General features: G+C 45.2%; 1 protein-coding gene across 1 annotated transcript in view; it reads left to right on the top strand.

Moving 5' to 3' along the window:
• PAQR4 (progestin and adipoQ receptor family member 4) overlaps positions 1-6,959 on the top strand; it is a 92,168-nt gene extending 85,209 nt beyond the window's left edge. The window contains exon 3 of the mRNA XM_033944977.1: positions 6,359-6,959. Coding sequence (XP_033800868.1) covers positions 6,359-6,792 — 434 coding nt within the window. The 3' untranslated portion in view covers positions 6,793-6,959. The remainder of the gene's footprint in view (positions 1-6,358) is intronic.
• Positions 6,960-21,535: the final 14,576 nt, after the last annotated feature.

Genomic DNA, 21,535 nt, shown 5'->3' with positions numbered 1-21,535 from the left:
GAATTGAATACAGTTTTTGCTAACTCCCCCCATCTTCCTCGGTGAAAACCAAAACAAAGAATTCATTTAATATCTCTGCTACTTTGGACTACATGAGAGCCTTGGCTTTCTAGCTGGAGCAGACTAAAGCTTATAGAAAACCCACCTAGCTTTTTTTTTTCTTTTAACCCTGACAGGATGTTGGTTGCCATTGATAAATGCAGTTGGCTAGCAGATTGCATCTGCTTCACATGTCCAGGCTGGGCTGACTGTAGGGTCATGTCATAGGTCATAATGTTAAAGCAATGGCTATGTGAATAGCCCATCTGAAGTCAGCATCCACAGACAAGATTTGCAAAGCTGCAATGTGGTCACCTGTCAACACATTCACATCCTACAATTGTCTAGAACAAGATTCCTGTTATGACAGCCATTGGTCACATAGTCCTTCAACATTTATTTGGGGTCTAAAATGCAACTCCTTTCCCGCTAGGTCTTTTATTATTTCTGTTCCTGGCTGTTTGAGAAAAAAAGAAGTTCATGTTCATTGCCTGTTGCAAGGATAAACAAAGGAGCAGAGAAGACCAGACCTTCAAACTGAATCGGAGGAGTGTGTGGCGCAGTGGTTGAAGCTACAGCCTCAGCACCCTGGGGTTGTGGGTTCAAACCCTGCGCTGCTCCTTGTGACCCTGGGCAAGTCGCTTAATCCTCCATAGCCCCAGGTACGTTAGATAGATTGTGAGCCCACCGGGACAGATAGGGAAAATGCTTGAGTACCTGATTGTAAAACCGCTTAGATAACCTTGATAGGCGGTATATAAAATCCTAATGAAACTTGAAATCTTTTCATGTCACCAATATGAAATGGAATAAGAAAAACGGACTTGACACGAACCATGTTTCGACTACAAATCCTGCAGCAGTAGCCCTCAGGTTGTCCACTCAACAATTAGACAATAAAAATAAGCTAATGTAGCAGTCTAATTCAACAAAAACTCACATCCAAAAGTAGAGTTTTGTCTTTTTGCTTGTCTTGCCTGTTGTAAGCCATGTCATTTTTTCCCCTTTTTTTATTTCAAAAGCTTGGTAACTAGAGATTCCCACATGTGAGAATAGGCTGTCCTACTTGTCCTTGGAGACAGCAGTTACCTGTAGCAGGTATTCTTCAAGGACAGTAAAACATATTTTCACATACCCACCCACCTCCCCTTTTCCATCAACTATTGTATTGGTTGGCCTTGGCTCTGTGTGGCACATGCTTGTGAAGTGGATGCTGCAAAAGCTTCTGGAATAAATAAATGCTGAGAGAGTCTCTGTACTCACTTGTAAGAATTTGTGTCCTGCTGTCCTTGGAGAACACCTGCTACAGCTAAGTAACTTTGCCTTTTTAGGTTATGGCCCTGTAATATCTGTTAAACAAAGGTAAAAAAAAAGGACAATAATACATCTAGTCTACTTACCCTTTATGCATTGCCTAGGCTAGAGAGCCCACTCATTCATAGATTTGTCCTCAATTATAGTGGCATAGCCATGGGTAGATCTGGGTGATTTGAGATCCACTCACTTTGTATTCAGGCCTACCCAGCAGTGATACATATTCTTTGCATAACTGGTGGAGATCCCTAAGCCCTGCCAAAGATGTCCTTTGAATGGAGCATGCATGGGGGTGCCAGTAGCAGAAGTTGGAAGTGTGCCTCTGAATTTGCCAGTGTTAAGATGTCCCACAAGGTTTTTTCAGGTCAAGGTCTTCAGCTGGCGAGGCTTGGGGATCCACACTATCCAAGATACAAATAACTGCTTAGATATAGGGCAAGAGCATGTCGAAAGAGACAGAGAAGGAGTACAAATAGATACAACGAGGGCTGTGCAAACTAAAAAGTCCAAGAAGGTACCACACAAGGAGCTCAAATGTATGTACGCGAATGCCAGAAGCTTGAGAAACAAAATGGGGGAACTGGAAGCACTAGCGAGACGAGAAAAACTTGATATCATTGGAATAACAGAAACATGGTGGAATGATGAAAATGAATGGGACACAGTACTGCAAGGATACAAATTATACAGAAGAGATAGAATAGGGCAAAAAGGGGGAGGTATTGCCCTGTATGTCCAAGAAGGAATAGAGTATCGGAGAAGGGAAGACGGAAGGAAAATAAAAACTGGAGTCTCTCTGGATAAAGATCCCTAGACGTAATGAAGCAGACACAAAAATTGGCCTCTATTATCAACCCCCAGCACAGACGGAGGAAGCAGATGCAGAAATGATAAAGAAAATCAACCATGAATGTAGAACAGGTAACATAACAATCATGGGAGACTTCAACTTTCCGGGGATAAACTGGAACCTAGGAACCTGCGGAAGGGAAGCAAAGTTCCTGGAAATAATAGGAGACTGCTTCCTAGAGCAAATGGTAGAAGAACCGACAAGAGGGACTGCAACCTTGGACTTAGTCCTTAATGGCATAACTGGAAGAACAACAGGCGTGGAAGTCACGGTCCCCCTGGGGATGAGCGATCATAACATGATCAATTTTAAAATTGGCATCGGGAAGGAAAAAAGAACCAAGACCCAAACCAAAACCTTTAACTTCAGAAAAGGTAATTACTACAGCATGAGAGTCATGGTTAAAAAACGGCTCTGGAAAAGGACAGCCGAAATCAAAACGGTTGATCAAGCATGGTCCCTACTAAAAAATACCGTCACCGAAGCGCAGAATCTCTACATTCCACGGATATCCAAAGGAAGGAAAAATAAGTGCAAAGGAGAACCAGCTTGGTTAACTAAAGGGGTGTAGGATGCGGTAAGGGATAAGAGAAACTCGTTCAAAAAATGGAAATGCGAACAAACAACGGAGGCCTGGAACAGTCACAAGGTCGACCAAAAGAATTGTCACAAGGCGGTAAGAGACGCCAAAAAGGTCTATGAGAAAAAGTTAGCACGAGAAGCCAAAAACTTCAAACCCTTTTTTAGATACATAAAAGGGAAAAACCAGTGGGCCCTCTAGATGACCAAGGAAGAAGAGGGTGCATTAAGGAAGATAAACAGATTGCTGATAGGCTAAATTCATTCTTTGCGTCTGCCTTTACCAAGGAGGACACTACATTACTGCCCGCAGCAGAGAAAGTATTCAAGGGAGAAGATGAGGATAGCCTCACCACAGTGAATGTGGACTTGGACATGATATACAATCAGATCGACAAACTAAAAAGTGACAAATCCCCTGGACCGGATGGAATTCACCCGAGAATCCTAAAAGAACTTAAGGTAGAAATAGGAGAGTTATTACAATCCCTTGCTAATTTGACAATCAGAACAGGTCAAATACCAGATGACTGGAAGATAGCAAATGTCATCCCAATCTTCAAAAAAGGATCGAGAGGTTAAACAGACAACTATAGACCTGTGAGTCTTACGTCGGTTCCTGGGAAGATGGTAGAAGCATTAATCAAGGATAGTATAGTGCAACATTTGGATAATCATGATCTGATGAGAACCAGTCAACACGGCTTCAGGAAGGGAAAGTCATGTCTGACGAATTTGCTACAATTTTTTGAAAAGGTGAACAAACACATCGATAGAGGAGACCCGGTGGACATAATATACTTGGACTTTCAGAAAGCATTCGACAAGGTCCCACACACGAGGCTTATGAGAAAACTAGAATGCCATGGAATAAAGGGGGACATCCTAAGATGGATAGGTAGATGGCTGGAGAACAGATTGCAGAGGGTAAGCATAAATGGGAAGTTCTCGGACTGGGAAAAAGTGACAAGCGGTGTGCCCCAGGGCTCGGTTCTTGGGCCCATTTTGTTCAATATCTTCATAAATGACCTGGAAGAGAAAACAACAAGTAATATAATCAAGTTTGCAGATGACATGAAACTATGCCGGACAGTAGGGTCACTAATGGACATTGAAGAACTCCAAAGAGATTTGAACCAGCTAGGGAAATGGGCGGAAAAGTGGCAGATGAAGTTTAATGTAGAGAAATGCAAAGTGATGCACCTGGGAAGGAAAAACAAGGAACATGAATATAAAATGTTAGGTGTGACATTGGGCAAGAGCGAACAAGAAAGGGATCTGGGGATACTGATTGACAGGACCCTGAAGCCGTCGGCACAGTGCACATCGGCGGCAAAGAAGGCAAACAGGATGTTGGGCATGATAAAGAAGGGAATCACGAGTAGATCGGCGGACGTCATAATGCCGCTTTACAGAGCAATGGTCAGACCACACCTGGAGTACTGTGTCCAGCACTGGTCTCCCTACCTAAAGAAGGATGTGACCCTGCTGGAGAGGGTGCAGAGGCGAGCTACGAAGCTAGTATTAGGTATGGAAAATTTGAGCTACAAAGAACGCCTCAGGAAACTGGGCTTATTTACCCTTGAGAAGAGAAGACTGCGAGGGGATATGATAGAGACTTATAAAATAATAAAAGGATTTGACAAAATAGAGCGAGCAGCATCGTTATTCACGTTGTCAAATGTGAATCAGACAAGAGGTCATGGACTGAAGTTGAGAGGCGATAGGCTCAGGACAAATACCAGGAAGTTCTGTTTCACGCAGCGAGTGGTGGATGCTTGGAATGCTCTCCCGGAGGAGGTTGTGACAGAGACCACCATTCTGGGTTTCAAGGGCAAGTTGGATGCACACCTTCTTGCAAATCACATCGATGGATACGGGTAAACAGGTTTTCATCGGGGAACACCTGGCTTGGCCTCCGCGTGTGCGGGTCACCGGACTAGATGGACCAAAAAGGTCTGTTTCAGTGAAGGCGTTTCTTATGTTCTTATGTTTCTTATGTTCTTACTCATTTTTAATGAAGGGGAGGGGGGTCCAGGGAGAAAATATGTGGGCCAACCCATAAATTCACATTTGGCTGTACTACCACTCAGTTTATTCAAACATCCTCTTTGCCAGTGCTGGGGAACCCTCAGGTTTGCAGGATATTCACAATGAATGCATGAGAGAATTTTGAATGCAATGGAGTAAATACATACAGATCTATCATAGCCATTGTGAATATCTTGAAAACCTCATTGTTTGGGGATAGGCTTAAGAACCAAAGCTGTATATGTGTCTGGTCAGTTTTAGAATATTGACATTTTGGCTTTCACATAAGCCCAAATATTCCATGTATCTGCTGCCATTCTGTGAGAAATATTTCCTTATCTACCTCCGTTTAGCTTTATAGCTCTTGTTTATTGTGTGTTATTTATATCCATGAAGAAATGAATTTTCATTCCCTTATAGAAGGGGTTCTCAACCTGGTCATCAGGCCATACCCAGCCAGTCAAGATTTCAGGATTCTAGCAATTAATATGCCCAAGATAAAATTTTGTCTCATATATATTCATTTTAGAAATCTTGAAAACCAGAGTGGCTTGGTGTTTCCTGAAGATGAGAATCTGAGTAAACATATTTAGTTTCACATAAGTCTCATCGCACAGTGCTTCTGATGCACACACTATACCATTTTAGTATTTTAGGCTACTACAGTGGTACCTCGGTTTATGAGTGCACCGGTTTGCAAGTGTTTTGCAAGACGAGCAAAACATTTGCAAAATCGGTGTCTCTGAAACCGAGCATGGCTCGATTTATGAGCACTCCCCCCCTCGCCTCCCCCGCAATCCGGCACCCCCCCTGCCTCGAACCGGCACCCCCCCGCCATGATCCGACACCCCCCCCGACACGATTGGGCACCCCCCCCCCCGACACGATCCGAGCCCCCCTCCCGACACGATTGGGCACCCCCCGCCGCATCTTACCCTCATCTGGGCACTCTTGAAGATTGGCCCTCGTCTGCTGGGCCTTGAGCATCTGAGCATGCTCAAGGCCTGCGAGTTCACGTTCTGAACGTGAACGTGAACTCGCAGGCCTTGAGCATGTTCGTGGCGGGGGGGTCGGATCGTGGCGGGGGGGTGCCCAATCATGGCGGGGGGGAGTCGGATCGTGGCGGGGGGGGGTGCCGGTTCGAGGCAGGGAGGGTGCCGGATCGCAGGGGGGGGGCCTGATCGCAGGGGGGGCCTTCGAGGGGAGCAATGCCGGTTCTCGGGGGGGGGGGGGGGACACGCATCAAAGCGAGTTTCCATTATTTCCTATGGGGAAACTTGCTTTCATAAACGAGCATTTTGGATTATGAGCATGCTCCTGGAACGGATTATACTCGTAATCCAAGGTACTACTGTATTGTGTAACTGTAACAGAGCATTACCATAATTGAACCTACTACTATACATCTGTACCAGTGAGTCTGTTACTTTGCTACTATGTCTTGGAATCTATTTCTCTATGACTATAGCTTTTAACTGAGTACCTGTTACCATATGATACTGTATAATCATGTATAACCATCTGCTTTGTTGTTGTTTTTTCCAGGTGCCCTACCCATAATTTACTGCACACTGATCTGCTACCCTTCAACACGTAGCATGGCCCTCTTCTCCTACACTGCTCTATCCAGTTATGCAATCTACTGTGCCATCACCGCCCACAGCAATATCACCCGCCTATGCTCCTTTGCTTGGCAGGCCTTCTTCCGCTTCTTCTGCTTCTTTCTTCGTTGGGTGGGGCTTGGCTCAGGCCATCCATCCTCTCTCCATTGTTATCTGATCATGGATGCTGTGGCATTACTTGGAGGTATGATCAACATTGCACGCATCCCTGAGCGATGGAAGCCTGGCAAGTTTGACTACTGGTTCAACAGCCATCAGATTATGCACATTCTGGTGGTGGTCAGCATTCTGTACTTGCACTGGGGAGTAGTAGCAGACCTTCTTTGGATCACTGGTTACAGCTGTCCACTGGAATGACCACCTACCATCTGCCCCCCTTTTCCAAACTGTGCCTGAGTGGAACTTCAAGACAGCTATATTTCAAATTTGGCAGATGATTAAAAGAAAGAAAGAAAAAAAGAACAAATCATGCAGAATCAGTATTTTGTAGTTAATAAATAAATAAAATTTTATCTCATTTTTAATCCTTCTAAACCTTCAGTACTTGTATTTTGGCCTGTAACTTAAGGAGTGGGAAGGCTGTTATAATATAGAAATGTCTGCTGCTGTTGAGAAGTTTGTACAAACAGGTCTGTATCCAAAAAACTGAAAACTACTTAATTTTAGCTTGTTAACTTTAGGAGAATTTTCAGCTGACCCTTCTTAGGTAGGATTTCAGTTGAAAAGTTTTCCAGTATCTAACCAGTCAAAATTTTACTGGCTAGTTTTATTTCAGCTGAGTTCCTAAATACAATTAGGACATGTGGTGTATATTAAGATTTTATACTTCCTTTATCATCTCACCAAACCAGTTTAGATGCTTTGGTTTGTGCTGTTTAACAAGCAGATGGAGACTGAACTATTTAGCTATGATTTAATCACTTAAGAACCCTGTGCAATCCATGGCCAGTTATTAGTCTCCAGCAGGTGCATGAGTGGGGTTGCCAGATGTCTGAGTTTCCCTGGACATGCCCTCTTTTTAAGGACTCCCTTGGGCATCTGGGCGGCTTTTTTAATTTACCTCTTTTGTTAAGTCTTCACCTTTTTTTTTTTTTTTTTGGGGGGGGAGCAGGGGTGGCACCACTGAAAAAGAAATCATGCCAGCCCGGGTTGGCTTCATGCCCTGGAGCTCCTTCCTCTCTCTTCCACCTGCACCATCACTCCCTTCCCGCCAACCCTCTTTGGTGACTCAGCAATGGCAGTGCTTAAGACAGGCTGCCGGCATCGGGGCCTTCCCTCTGAGTCCCACCTCTTTGTTTCAACTTCCTGTTTCCACCTAGGTGGATCTTGCAGAGGGAAAGTCCTGTTTCTGGTAGCCTGTCTTGATCACCTGTGTTGCCGAGTTGCCCAAGGGGGTGCAGGTGGAAACGAGAAGGCCAGATGCAGAGCTTGTGAGAGGAGGGAGAGAAAGAGAGGGGAGGGAAACAAAAGGAAAGATGTCATAATGAACTGGGCTGGAGTGGAGGGAGGGTGAAGGGACAAGCAGGAACTATAAGGCTAGGGATACAGAGGGGAAATGCTGAAAGGGGTTAGATAGGAACACAGAGGGAGCCATGCTGAAAGGGGGGTAGATGGGTTTACAGATGGAGGCAATGTTGAAAGAGGCTAGATTGGCACACAGAGGGGAATAATACTGAAATGGAGGGTTGATGGGGATACAGATGGGACAATGCTGAAAAGGGGAAGAGGTGATAGAGACACTCAGAGGAAGCAATGCTGAAGGGGAGGGGGGGTAGTGCTGAAAAAAGGGGAAGTTAAGGACAGTGAGAAGGCAGATGGCGAACATGGGGGGATGATAAGAAAAGGGACACAATGAAGATTCTGGAAAAGAGGGACATTGGTGAGATGGGCACACAGAAGGGTGGTGCTGGAAAAGAGGTAGAATGGTGACTGACAGACACACATAAGGGTGGTGCTGGAAAAGAGGTAGAATGGTGCCAGACAGACACATAGAAGGGTGGTGCTGGAAAAGAGGTAGAATGGTGACTGACAGACACAGAAGGGAAATGCTGGATCAAGGAAAGATGGGGGCTCAGGCTGGATGAAATGGAGAGAAAGAAGGCCAAGACATATGGAAGGGGCACAGAAGAGAGAGTGAAGAGAAGATGAAGAAAGCAGAACCCCAGAGTCAACCAAAGTACGAGTAGATAAAAGTTTTTGTTTGTTTTTGTACTTGATGATAAAGTTATCCCAGGACAAGCAGGCAGCCTATTCTCACATATGGGTGATGTCATCCATGGAGCCTGGATGTGGACAGCCTCGCAAGCAGACTTGCTTGTAGAAACTCAGAAGTTTCGAATCTGCCGCACCGCGCATGCGCGAGTGCCTTCCCACCCAGCACAGAGCGAGTCTCCTCTGTTTTCAGTTTTCCGCGGAGCCGAGAAGTCTGTCTTTGACGCTCTGCGCTGAACTTCGTTCGCTTTATGCCTTCTCTTCACCGCTGTTTGTGTTTATTTTCTTTTAGCTGAGTCACTGTGTCTTTTTCTTTCTGTTAGTAAAAAAAAAAAAGAAGTTTTATTTTTTCGTCAGCTGATTGACGGGAGAGGTCACGCGCCCGCACCCTGCGGGCTTCGACTTCGCAGCGGCTATCTTCCCTTCTTATGTCCCGGCCAGTCACGGGCTTCAAGAAGTGTAGCCAGTGCCAGCGTGCGATTGCCCTCATGGACCCACACCGCTGGTGTCTTCGCTGTCTCTGGCCTGACCATAGTTCAAAGTCGTGCACGCGCTATGCTACTCTTCAACCTCGAGCCCTTTAACTTCATCAGGTTCAAGTGGAAAAGCTGTTCAGGATGGACTCTTCAGCTACACCCTCGACCTCGATTTTTGACTCTGTCAAGACTTCAATGGTGGGGTCCTCCTGTTTCCACAACTCCAACCTCGACTCATCAGACCTTCCTCGTTTGGATCATCTTTGGCCTTGAGTACACCTGCCTTATCTTCCCCTGAGCTTCCCTCAGGTAAGATACCTAAGCAAAAGGTTCCTGCGGTGGTCCTCAAGATATCCAAGCATCAATCCTCCTCCAAGTCGAAGCATGCTTCTACCGCCACCTCGGAGCCTTTAGTCTCAGCAAGTGGTCCAGTTTCAGACTCGGATCCACAATTGCAGGCTTCTCTCCAGACTATGTTAGAGCAGCAATTTGTTCAGTTACTGAGCAAATACGGTCCTGCCTCGACTCTGCTTCCTACAATCCAGTCTGGGCAATTAGCAGTCTCACACGAGGTTGAGTCCCTGCCTGTGCCTCGAGCTGAGTCTACACACTATGCAAGGAGTTGAGTCTTTGCGAGTGTCTGGTCTGGAATCTACACACTGTGCAAGGAGTCGAGTCTTTGCGAGTGTCTGGTCTGGAATCTACACACTCTATGCAAGGAGTCGAGTCTTTGGGAGTGCTTCGAGATTCCTCGATCCAAACCACTGAGTCTATGGGGTTTCGATCTACAGCTTCTAGCCCTATTCATTCACCAGCAGCATTTCTCATTTCCAGACATAGGGCGAAGTCTCCTCAGTCTTACCCAAGACCTGCTTCTAGGCAGCACTCTCGTCAATCGAGGCCCTCATCGAGGCGCAGGTCTTCTTCCAGAGAAAAGCTTTCCTCGTCCAGGCCCTCCAGCTCTTTGAAGCTTCCAACTCCTCGATCAAAGTCACCAATTGCAGACCCCAAGGACTCAACTACTTCCAATGCCTCCTCTAAGTCTGTCTATTCCTTGGGCTACCAATACTCCAGAGAGGCTTTGCCTTCATTCTCCACTCGAGGTGCCTCGAGATCATCGAGTCCTTCTCGAGGCCATGTTCTGACAGATCAATTGTCCTTTTCCTCCTTCCTTCATTAAATGGCTGACGACCTGGATCTTAAATGGGACGCTGGTTCTAAATACTCTAAGGAGTATTTAGAAGAAATGCATCTGCCTCAACCTCCTGCAGAGTCACTTAAGCTTCCTCTTAACAGGCTTCTGTCTCAAACTTTCAAACGAAATCTGGAGACTCCTTATGCTATACCTGCTGTTCCAGGCAAATTGGAATCGAGGTATAGAACTCTACATTGCAAGGGTTTTGAGAATTCACAACTATCTCACCAATCCCTCCTTGTGGAATCCTTATTGAAGAGGACCCATCCTTCCAGAGTCTATGCCACAGTACCTCCTGGAAGAGAGGGTAAGACCATGGACAAGTTTGGCCATTGCCTTTATCAGAATTCCATGATAGCTTCCAGAGTCCTCAACTATAATTTTATCTTCATTACTTATTTTAAGTTCCTGATTGATATCCTTCCAGGTTTTACAAAAAACCTGAATCAACTTAGACATTTAGAGTTTCAACAAGTCACTGCTACCTTGGTGCAACTCAGGTTACATCTTCTCTAGTCATTTTATGATGCCTTTGAACTTTCTTCCAGGGTCACTGCTTTCTCAGTAGCGATGCGCCTCCTGGCCTGGCTTCGCACCATTGATATGGACTCCAATCTTCAGGACCGTCTGGCTAATATTCCTAGTGAAGGCAATGACCTCTTTGATGAATCCATAGAGGCTGCCACCAAGAAGTTATCTGAGCATGAGAAATCGTTTGCTTCAATTGTCAGAACAAAGCCCAAGCCAGCTCCTGCAAAATCTTCTCGACCTCTTCCATCCTGCCAGAGGCATTATCCTCCAAGGGCAGCTCCTTACACTCAAGCACCCCCCAAGAAACAACAGCAGCAGAAGCAAAAGAAACCTCAGCCTTCTGCTGCACCTAAGGCTGCTTAGCCTTTTTGACTGTCTCAAACAGCATAACCTCCATCATTCTGCCTCTGTCCTCCCTCCCCCCATTGGAGGTCGTCTCCATCATTTTTACCATCAATGGGAGACCATTACATCTGTCCTCTGGGTGCTGTCAATCAGGGAAGGATACTATCTTCATTTCACTCAGGTTCCACCAGAGCTTCCTCCAAGAGAGTATCCTTCCAATCCATCCCAGACTGCCCTTTTTCAGGAAGCTCAAGCTCTGCTTCATCTCCGTGCCATCGAGGAAGTTCCTCTGGAACAGCAGAGCAGGGGGTTTTACTCCCTAGTTCTGAAAAAGATGGGTGGTCTGCGACCCATTTTGGATCTCAGGGCTCTCAACAAATTTTTAGTCAAAGAAAAATTTTGCATGCTATCCCTGGCATCCCTCTATCCCCTTCTAGATCAGAACGATTGGTTATGTTCTCTAGATCTCAAGGAAGCTTACACTCACAATCCCATTCATCCAGCTTCCCATCAGTACCTCAGATTTCAGATGGGGAATCTGCATTTTCAATACAGAGTGCTACCCTTTGGCCTGGCATCATCTCCCAGAGTGTTCACCAAATGCCTTGTGGTTGTAGCAGCAGTTCTAAGGAACCATGGTCTTCAGGTGTTTCCCTACCTAGACGACTGGCCCATCAAAGATTCAACATCTTGTAGTGACCCAACGGACTAAATGGTTCCTACAAAGCTTGGGATTTGAAATCAATTTTCCCAAATCTCACCTTCAGCCCTCTCAGAATCTACAGTTCATCGGAGCTGTTCTGGATACTGTACAACTCAGAACATTCCTTCCTCAACAACATATGGATGCTCTTCTTCAGCTCTGTCACAAAGTGTCTTCCCACTCTTCACTCTCAGCGAGACACATGATGGTACTACTAGGTCACATGGCCTCGACAGTTCATGTGACTCCTTTTGCCAAACTTCACCTCAAAATTCCTCAGTAGACCCTGGCATCTCAGTGGATACAGGCTTGCGAAACATTCTCTCGACACATTACAATCACTCCTTCGTTGAGGCAGTCTCTTCACTGGTGGATGCTCTCTTCCAATCTCTCCAGAGGTTTACTGTTTCAGAAGCCACCTCATCAGAAGGTCCTCACGACAGATTCCTCGGCCTACACTTGGGGGGCTCACCGCAACGGTCTCCATATTCAAGGCCATTGGTCCAGCATGGATCGTTAGTGTCATATCAATCTGTTGGAACTCAAATCGATCTTCAGTGCTCTCAAAGCTTTTCAACATTTTCACGACCAGTTAGTTCTCATTTGGACGGACAACTAAGTCGCCATGTACTATATTAATAAGCAGGGAGGAACGGGATCTCTCCCTCTTTGCCAAGAAGCTCTGAAGTTTGGAATTGGGCAATCCTTCACAACACCTTCTTGAAAGCTATCTACATTCAAGGGGCAAAAAACTGTTTAGCAGACAAATTGAGTCTTCTGCAACTTCACAAATGGCCACTCAATTCCTCGCCTCTACATCACATTTTTTCTCAGTGGGGAACTCTTCAGATAGATCTCTTTGCATCTCCCCACAATCACAAACTGCCTCAGTTCTGCTCCAGGACATACTCTCCTCATCACCTCGAGGCAGATGCTTTTCTATTGGAAGGGACAAATCTCTTCCTATATGCATTCCCTCTTATCCTCAAGACTCTTGTCAAGCTGAAGAACGATTATGCCCCCATGATTCTGATAGCTCCTCGGTGGCCGAGACAACCCTGGTACTCCATTCTACTTCAACTCAGCAGCAGGGAGTCATACCTTCTACCAGTTTTTCCATCTCTGCTTACACAGAGTCAAGGGTCTCTACTTCATCCCAACCTGCAGTCTCTACACCTGACAGCTTGGTACCTCTCAACATAACTCCTCTTCAGTTTTCTCAACCTGTACGAGACATTTTATAGGCTTCTAGAAAGTCTGCCACTAGACAATGCTATCACCAAAAATGGACTAGATTTTCTACGTGGTGCATCTCATGACAAGGAGTCTCAAGATTCCTCCTTATCTTCTGTTCTGGATTATCTTTTGCACTTATTTACATTTATCCGAGTCCATCTCAGTGCAATTGCTGCTTTCCATCAGCCTATTGAAGGGAAACCCCTCTCTGCTCATCCGGTGGTTTCCAAATTTATAAAAGGACTTTTCAATGTCAAACCTCCTCTCAAACCACCTCCAGTGGTTTGGGATCTCAATCTTGTTCTTGCTCAGTTGATGAAGCCTCTGTTTGAACCAATGTCTACAGCTCATCTGAAATATCTCACTTGGAAAGTGGTGTTTCTCATTGCCCTCACATCTGCTCGAAGAGTCAGCGAGCTGCAAGCTTTAGTTGCTGATCCACCTTTCACAGTATTCCATCATGACAAGGTGGTCCTCCGTACGCAACCTAAATTCTTGTCTAAAGTGTTTTTCAGAATTTCATCTCAATCAATCCATTGTACTTCCAGTGTTTTTTCCAAGACCTCATTCTCATCCTGGAGAAGCAGTTCTTCATACTGTGAACTGTAAGCGTGCTTTGGCCTTCTACTTGGGCTGCACCAAACAACACAGATCTGCTCCTCAACTTTTTGTCTCCTTCGATCCAAACAAGTTGGGACATCCAATTTCTAAGTGTACCATCTCCAACTGGATGGCTGCTTGTATCTATTTCTGTTATGCCCAGTCTGGACTGCATCTACAGAGTCGAGTCACAGCCCACAAAGTCAGAGCCATGGTGGCTTCTGTAGCTTTCCTCAGATCCACTCCTTTTGAGGAATTTGCAAAGCTGCTACCTGGTCCTCGGTTCATACTTTCACCTCTCATTATTGTCTGGATGTCTTCTCCAGACGGGATGGCCATTTTGGCCAGAGAGTATTACAAAATTTATTCTCCTAAGTTGCCATCCCATGCTGGTTAGCTCGGAGGTCACCCACATGTTGAGAATATGCTGCCTGCTTGTCGTGGGATAAAGCACAGTTACTTACCGTAACAGTTGTTATCCAGGGACAGCAGGCAGCTATTCTCACAACACCCCTGGTTGGCTTCTCTGCTAGCTAGCTGAATGGAGGAAACTTGCCCTCTGCTGGGCATGCACGGTGTGGCAGACTCGAAACTTCTGAGTTTCTACATGCAAGTCTGCTTGCAAGGCTGTCCGCATCCGGGCTCCGTGGATGACATCACCCATATGTGAGAATAGCTGTCTGCTATCCCTGGATAACAACTGTAAGTAAGTTTGCTTTTACAGCTGTGTTGATAAATGTTTATAGTTAGAAAATGGAAATAAGGTGATCTTTTTATTAGACTAATTTTAATACATTTTTAACTAGCTTTAAGAGACCAAAATCCCCTTCCTCAGAGCAGGAGCAGTACTGACCTGAGGAAGGAGATTTTGATCTCTGAAAGCTAATAGAAAAATGGATATGTCCAATAACAGGGTATCTTATTTTCCATTTTTGTTTTGTTTCTGTTATGATTGGTATTTTGTCAGTCTTTTCAAATTTACATCTGCTGTTTTTATATTTTGCACAGTACTGTTTATGTGGTGCTGCATTCTATGCAGAATCTGGCTTCTTAGGGTGCAGTTTCATTGCTGTCTACATATTCTAATTTTAGTTTACAGTTACTTATTCTCTACTGGATTCTCTATTCTCTACTCTTCTTTGCTGTTGGCACTGACTGTGCAGAACTGATCTGTACGAATCTGGCTTGTTTAGTTTTACATTGGGTGTAATGATGTTCTAGTGCTTACTGCAAAGGTTAAGATGCTTCCTTTTCCTAGGTGTGACTCGTGGATTACTACTAAAAATATTTTTTTTCATATAGAAAAGAGGGTGTTTAAAAATGGAGTTGGAAAAAAAAAATAATTGGCCCTGGGTGTCAAATATGCTAGGTATGCCACTGATGGGTGGACTCAGTCAGTGCCGATGATTATCACAAATGCACCAGTAGAGGTCAGCTCAGGTCACACCGATCACCTTACCTTCTGGTACATGCTGTGTGGCAAGCAAAAAGAGCCTCCTTTCTCCTATTTTTTCACTACATCTAGCTGGCAGCCGCCAAGCCCCAAGGAGAGAAGGAAAGATTCAAGAGGCCAGTCGGGATATGGGAGGGACTTACTGTATGGACAGTGCAGGTGCACCAGTTTTCTGCTGCCTAAGTTAGCCTGAAGTTGAAACAAAACTGTCCTAAGATTAGGGGCAACTGAAAGGCATATGTATCAGGAAGTTCCTCCCACTAGCCTGTTCCCTGGGAAAGAGATCAAGAAAAGGCTATGGATTGTCTACTAGGTCCTCAAGAAATAAACTCCAATTGAGTGGATGTTATGGATTTAAGACAAATAGAGAATCTTTTTTTTTTTTGGGGGGGGGGGGGAGGGAGCGGGTTTGACAATCGGTAACTTGTGCTCTGCATGTGTTACTGAGATCTCTGGGGCTGTTTGCTATATGTGACCATTTGCTGAATGTGTTTTAAAAGTTGGGAGGGAGAGGTACTGAACCTGACTATGGTCAGGAAAGAGAGCTAGTTTCCCTGGCTAGGCTTAGAAATAAAGCCCACAGAGTCTATTTTGGTATTTTCAATTGCCCCTGATACTTCAGATCTGTTACAGCTGGAGAACTGTTTAATGTTGTTTCTACATGGTTATCAACTCAAGGATTTGTCCACTCCACTCAGGCCTAGAAAACAAGTTAAAAAAATGACAGGCTGCTATCGAATTTAAAAAAGTGATAGCAATGGGCACTTGTGCAGAATAAATGCAAAAAGAAACAAAACAAAAAACACAACAGCGGGAGATGGCCTACTCTCTCCTGCTGCCGAGCAAACCCCCCCAAAAGCGGGAAAGATGCCCACTCTGCCCTGCTGCCGAGCAAACCCCCTTTCAGTGGCAGAAGAGATGCCCATTTTCTCCCACTGCCACTGAAAGGGGGTTTGCCACAGTTTTTATTGGACTTTGATGAATCGCTTATTTAGTTTTACTAAGCGAGATACAAAAATTAATAAAATATAAACATATTTTTACACACAATTAAAATAATGAGGTAGACAATTAGACAAAATGGGCCTTCCCCTCCCCGCTGCATCCTGGGAAGCACCGGGAAGGGGCCTAAGGCTCTGATTGGCCTGTAAGGCTCATAGGCTGGGCCTTAGGCATCCAGGCCAATCAGCCATAGGCCTCTCCCTGCTGTATCCCAGGATGCACCAGGGTAGGGAAGGCCCATTTTGAAGAAGCAGGCCAGCTGGCTGGAGGGAGTCGGCATCCCTCCGGTCAGCCATCTAATTCAAGGTACAGGGGAGAGGGGCCGGAGGGAGGGGTGTTGTAAGATCCAAAAGGACAGCTTCCCTTAAGGACTCATATGGATGAGTATTGAGCCCTTACAACTGCATGTTAAGGTTCCAGGAAGGGAAAGAAATACACTGGAGGGTGCAACCACAGAGCCCCTTTAATGAACAGAGCGACAGGGTGAGAGGCTAAGAAGCCTCTTTCCCCCTGTGCTTGGAAATAGGAAAGGCCTGTTATCTGCACCTTGAGAGAACCCACTGAGAGCCCCCTTCAGAAGTCCCTCCTGCAAAAAGTCCAGGACTACAGAAATCTAATTTCGCCATGGCTCTATATCACCACATGCCAGTGATGAAAGGACTTCCAGGCCTAAACATAAGCTACCACTGTGGAAGGCTTCTGAGCAACATGGTAACAATCACACGCCTGAATAACCCTTGCTTGTTGGAGCTGCTCACTCGAGAGCCATGCCGTAAGCCCATTGTTCCAAATTCTCTAAAAGAACCTATCTCTGAGTGAGAAGATCCACTTGCATCGAAAGTCTGAGGCCTTCATCCCTCTGGAGATGGACTAGTTTTGCATACCATGGTTTGTGAAGCCAATCAAGTGTCTCTAGGAGTACCAAGCTTGGATGAATTGCGATCTGGTTCGAACGAGCATGGGCCATGGGGGAAACGTGTACAAGAGCTCGTTCTTCGACCACGGTTGAATTAAGGCGTTCAACCCCTCTCTCCTGAGTTTGAATCTTTGGCTGTAAAAATGAGGCATCGATGTTAAGCACATAAACCATCAGATCCATCTGTGGAGGCCACCACCGCCAACTGTAACACCTGTGGAGAAAGTGACCATTCCTCTGGGTTGAGTCTGCAGATTGAGAAAGTTGGCCTGCCCATTTTCCACTCCTGCTATATGCGTGGCTAGAGAGCCTGCAGTGGTGCACTTCTGATGCCTCCTTGCTTGTTCACATATGCTACTGCTGTCACATTGTCCAAGAAGACTCTGCTTTTCCTTCTTGAGATTTTTCAAGTGCCTGAAGCACTAGACAGATGGCTCTGAGTTCCAGGCGATTTATGGATCACTTCTGTTGCACCAGAGTCCAACACCCCTGGACAGGGTGTCCGTTGCAGTGACTACAACCACCTTAAAGACTAGCATCGGTCAGTAGTATCTCCCAGGAAAAGATGGGAAAGGCATATCCCTGGAAAGAGTAGCTGACCACAGCCACTATTGCAGACTGCTCTTTATACTTCCCTTTCCCATTTTCCTCTTGTTATTTTAATTTTGATGTATTTATTAATCTCTCCTTCCCATCCTCACCTAATGTTCCCCATTTTCTTAATTTAGATAAGTTTTTACTTTTTTTTAATATATATTACATTTTATTGTAAATCGTTTAGATACCTGTATGATAAATGGTATATCAAAAATAAAGAAACTTGAAACTGTAGGTAACTGTTATAATGAGTGCAACTGAGGGGACCAGCAAGAAAGAAGAGTCTTGGAGAGATGCAATGTGTGCTCTGATCCAAGGAACCATCTCTATGGTCGCTGCCATCGACCCCGACCCCCCCCCCCCCCCCAAGACCTGCAGATAATGCCACGCCATGGGAGCAGCTCCAAAAACAGCTTCTAAAGCTTCAGTCTGCGTGACTCTGGAAGAAAAACTTGGTCCAAGGCCATGTCGGACAAGACTCCTAGGTACTCCAGGCACTGAGCTCCTTTTGAATCAGGCACTGAGTTGGTTTCAGCTGTCTCTTCTTGAAGGTGATTATGTAGCTCAAGTCCTGGAGGAGTTGCACCACTCTCAAAACCACCAGCTCGCCTTCCACCCTGGACAGAGCTCTGATGAGCCAATTGTCCAAATACGGGTACACCTAAATCCTAGCTTTGTGGAGGTGTGCTGCTACCACTACCATCACCTTGGTAAATGTGAAGTGCTGTGGCCAGGACAAAGGGGAATGCGGAGAACTGACAATGCTGCTCCAGTACATAAAATCTGTCAGATCAAGAGAAGCAATAAATTCCCCTGGCGCCACTGCTGCTACTACCAACTGCAAAGTCTCCATGCGAAAGTGCATTATTTTCAGAGCCACATTGACCGACAAGATCTAAAATCAGTCTGCAGTCTGAGCCTTTCTTTGGCAAGACGAAGTATATGGAGTATCTGCCTGAGCCCAAGTCTGCTTCTGGGACTGGCTCTATGGCATGGAGAGCCAGTAGCCTTTACATCATAGCCCGAACTTTGAGGGCTCTCTCCAGCCAGTTGGTTGGAGACCTTAAATAATGGTCCAACATGGGTACATAGAATTCGATTTTGTACCCCTCCCAGATTATGTCTAGAACTCAGTAGTCTGCACCAATCTGAGACCAGACCAACCAAAAAGCTGACAGTCTGCCCACTATCTGGAGCAGCTTGGTCTCTGGCCTGGCATCATAGTGCTTCCTTAGTGGTGGAGAGGAGCAAGAGTCTGAGGCTTGCTGTCTCTTGGCTTTGCTGAATCTCTGCAGTCCTGCAAGGGTTTTTCTGTCAGTTGGCCTCCTGAATAAATACAAAATCTTTGGGAGCCTTGAAAATTGCCCCAATCTGAACTCTGGGCTGTATGAGGTCTGCTGTCCAGTAAAGACCTGGGCCCATCACACTGGCCATCAGGTCAACTTTAGAGGTATCTCCTGCCCACTGTCTGATCCAGAGGAGCTGTCGGGCAGAAATATCTTAGGCTGAGACCTTGCACATAGCTCTGATAAGATCATACAGAACATCAGCAATATAATTCACTCCAGAGAGAAGTATTTGGGTATCTTCCCCATTTATCAGGTCAGAGACAGGTGAGTTTGACAAGCACGTGCCATAAAGGAAAATGCAGCTGTCTCTTTATTTCCTAGGGCAAAACTTGAAATTGACTCTTGAGGAGCAAGTCCTCTTTGTGGTCCTGAAGATCCTTTAACATCACCCATCCATCACTAGGAAGGGAGGTTGGTTTAGTGACCTGTGCCACCAGCGAATCCACTTTATGGCTGAACAAACAGTTGCTGGAAATCTGGCACCATTGAAAACAGCTTGGCCATAGATTTAGACACTCAAAGGGATCCCTCTGGCAATTCCCAGTGGTTTATTATTAAGTTTAAATTTTATTAAAATTTTGATTCAATCGCACTATCATAATTTAAAGCGATATACAAATAAAAAAGGGGAATCCACCATATTTAAATACATTAAAGACAACCTATACAAGAGGAGAGCACGAGGAACTACAATAAATATAGAAAAGAAAGACAAAGGTCAAAACATAAAGGGGGTAAAAAAATTTATTTATTTTAAAGAGAGTTGGATAGCTTCGTGTAAGTCAGGTCTCAAAAGTGTCCTTATATAACCAACATTTTCGCATTCCTTTGAACCTAAGTGTTTTTTTCTTCCTTAATATAAGCTGGCAACACGTTCTATATTTGTGGTACTGTAACTGAGAAGTGATGGCCCAGACATGAGGGGAAAAAATTGGTTGGAGCCACAGAACTGCTCATAGTAACATAGTAGATGACGGCAGATAAAGACCCGAATGGTCCATCCAGTCTGCCCAACCTGATTCAATTTAAATTTTTTTTTTTTTTAATTTTTTCTTCTTAGCTATTTCTAGGCAAGAATCCAAAGCTTTACCTGGTGCTGTGCTTGGGTTCCAACTGCCGAAATCTCTGTTAAGACTTACTCCAGCCCATCTACACCCTCCCAGCCATTGAAGCCCTCCCCTGCCCATCCTCCACCAAACGGCCATACACAGACACAGACCGTGCAAGTCTGCCAAGTAACTGGCCTAGTTCAATATTTAATATTATTTTCTGATTCTAAATCTTCTGTGTTCATCCCACGCTTCTTTGAACTCAGTCACAGTTTTACTCTCCACCACCTCTCTCGGGAGCGCATTCCAGGCATCCACTACCCTCTCCGTAAAGTAGAATTTCCTAACATTGCCCCTGAATCTACCACCCCTCAACCTCAAATTATGTCCTCTGGTTTTACCATTTTCCTTTCTCTGGAAAAGATTTTGTTCTACGTTAATACCCTTCAAGTATTTGAACGTCTGAATCATATCTCCCCTGTCTCTCCTTTCCTCTAGGGTATACATATTCAGGGCTTCCAGTCTCTCCTCATACGTCTTCTGGCACAAGCCTCCTATCATTTTCGTCGCCCTCCTCTGGACCGCCTCAAGTCTTCTTACGTCTTTCGCCAGATACGGTCTCCAAAACTGAACACAATACTCCAAGTGGGGCCTCACCAATGACCTGTACAGGGGCATCAACACCTTCTTCCTTCTACTGACTACGCCTCTCTTTATACATCCCAGCATCTTTCTGGCAGCAGCCACTGCCTTGTCACACTGTTTTTTTGCCTTTAGATCTTCGGACACTATAACCCCAAGGTCCCTCTCCCCGTCCGTGCATATCAGCTTCTCTCCTCCCAGCATAAACGGTTCCTTTCTATTATTAATCCCCAAATGCATTACTCTGCATTTCTTTGCATTGAATTTTAGTTGCCAGGCATTAGACCATTCCTCTAACTTTTGCAGATAGTTTTTCATATTTTCCACTCCCTCTTCGGTGTCTATTCTGTTACAAATCTTGGTATCATCTGCAAAAAGGCACACTTTTCCTTCTAACCCTTCAGCAATGTCACTCACAAACATATTGAACAGGATTGGCCCCAGCACCGAACCCTGAGGGACTCCACTAGTCACCTTTCCTTCCTTTGAGCGACTTCCATTAACCACCACCCTCTGGCTTCTGTCCGACAGCCAGTTTCTGACCCAGTTCACCACTTGGGTCCTAACTTCAGCCCTTCAAGTTTGTTCAACAGCCTCCTATGAGGAACTGTGTCAAAGGTTTTGCTGAAATCTAAGTAAATTACATCTAGCATATGTCCTCGATCCAGCTCTCTGGTCACCCAATCAAAAAATTCAATCAGGTTCGTTTGGCACGATTTACCTTTTGTAAAGCCATGTTGCCTCGGATCCTGTAACCCATTAGATTCAAGGAAGTACACTATCCTTTCTTTCAGC

This window comes from Geotrypetes seraphini, chromosome 5 (genome assembly GCF_902459505.1).
Source record: "Geotrypetes seraphini chromosome 5, aGeoSer1.1, whole genome shotgun sequence".
NCBI lineage: Eukaryota > Metazoa > Chordata > Amphibia > Gymnophiona > Dermophiidae > Geotrypetes > Geotrypetes seraphini.
Note: the sequence above shows the minus strand (reverse complement) of the source record. Positions and strands in the feature narration are given on the sequence as shown.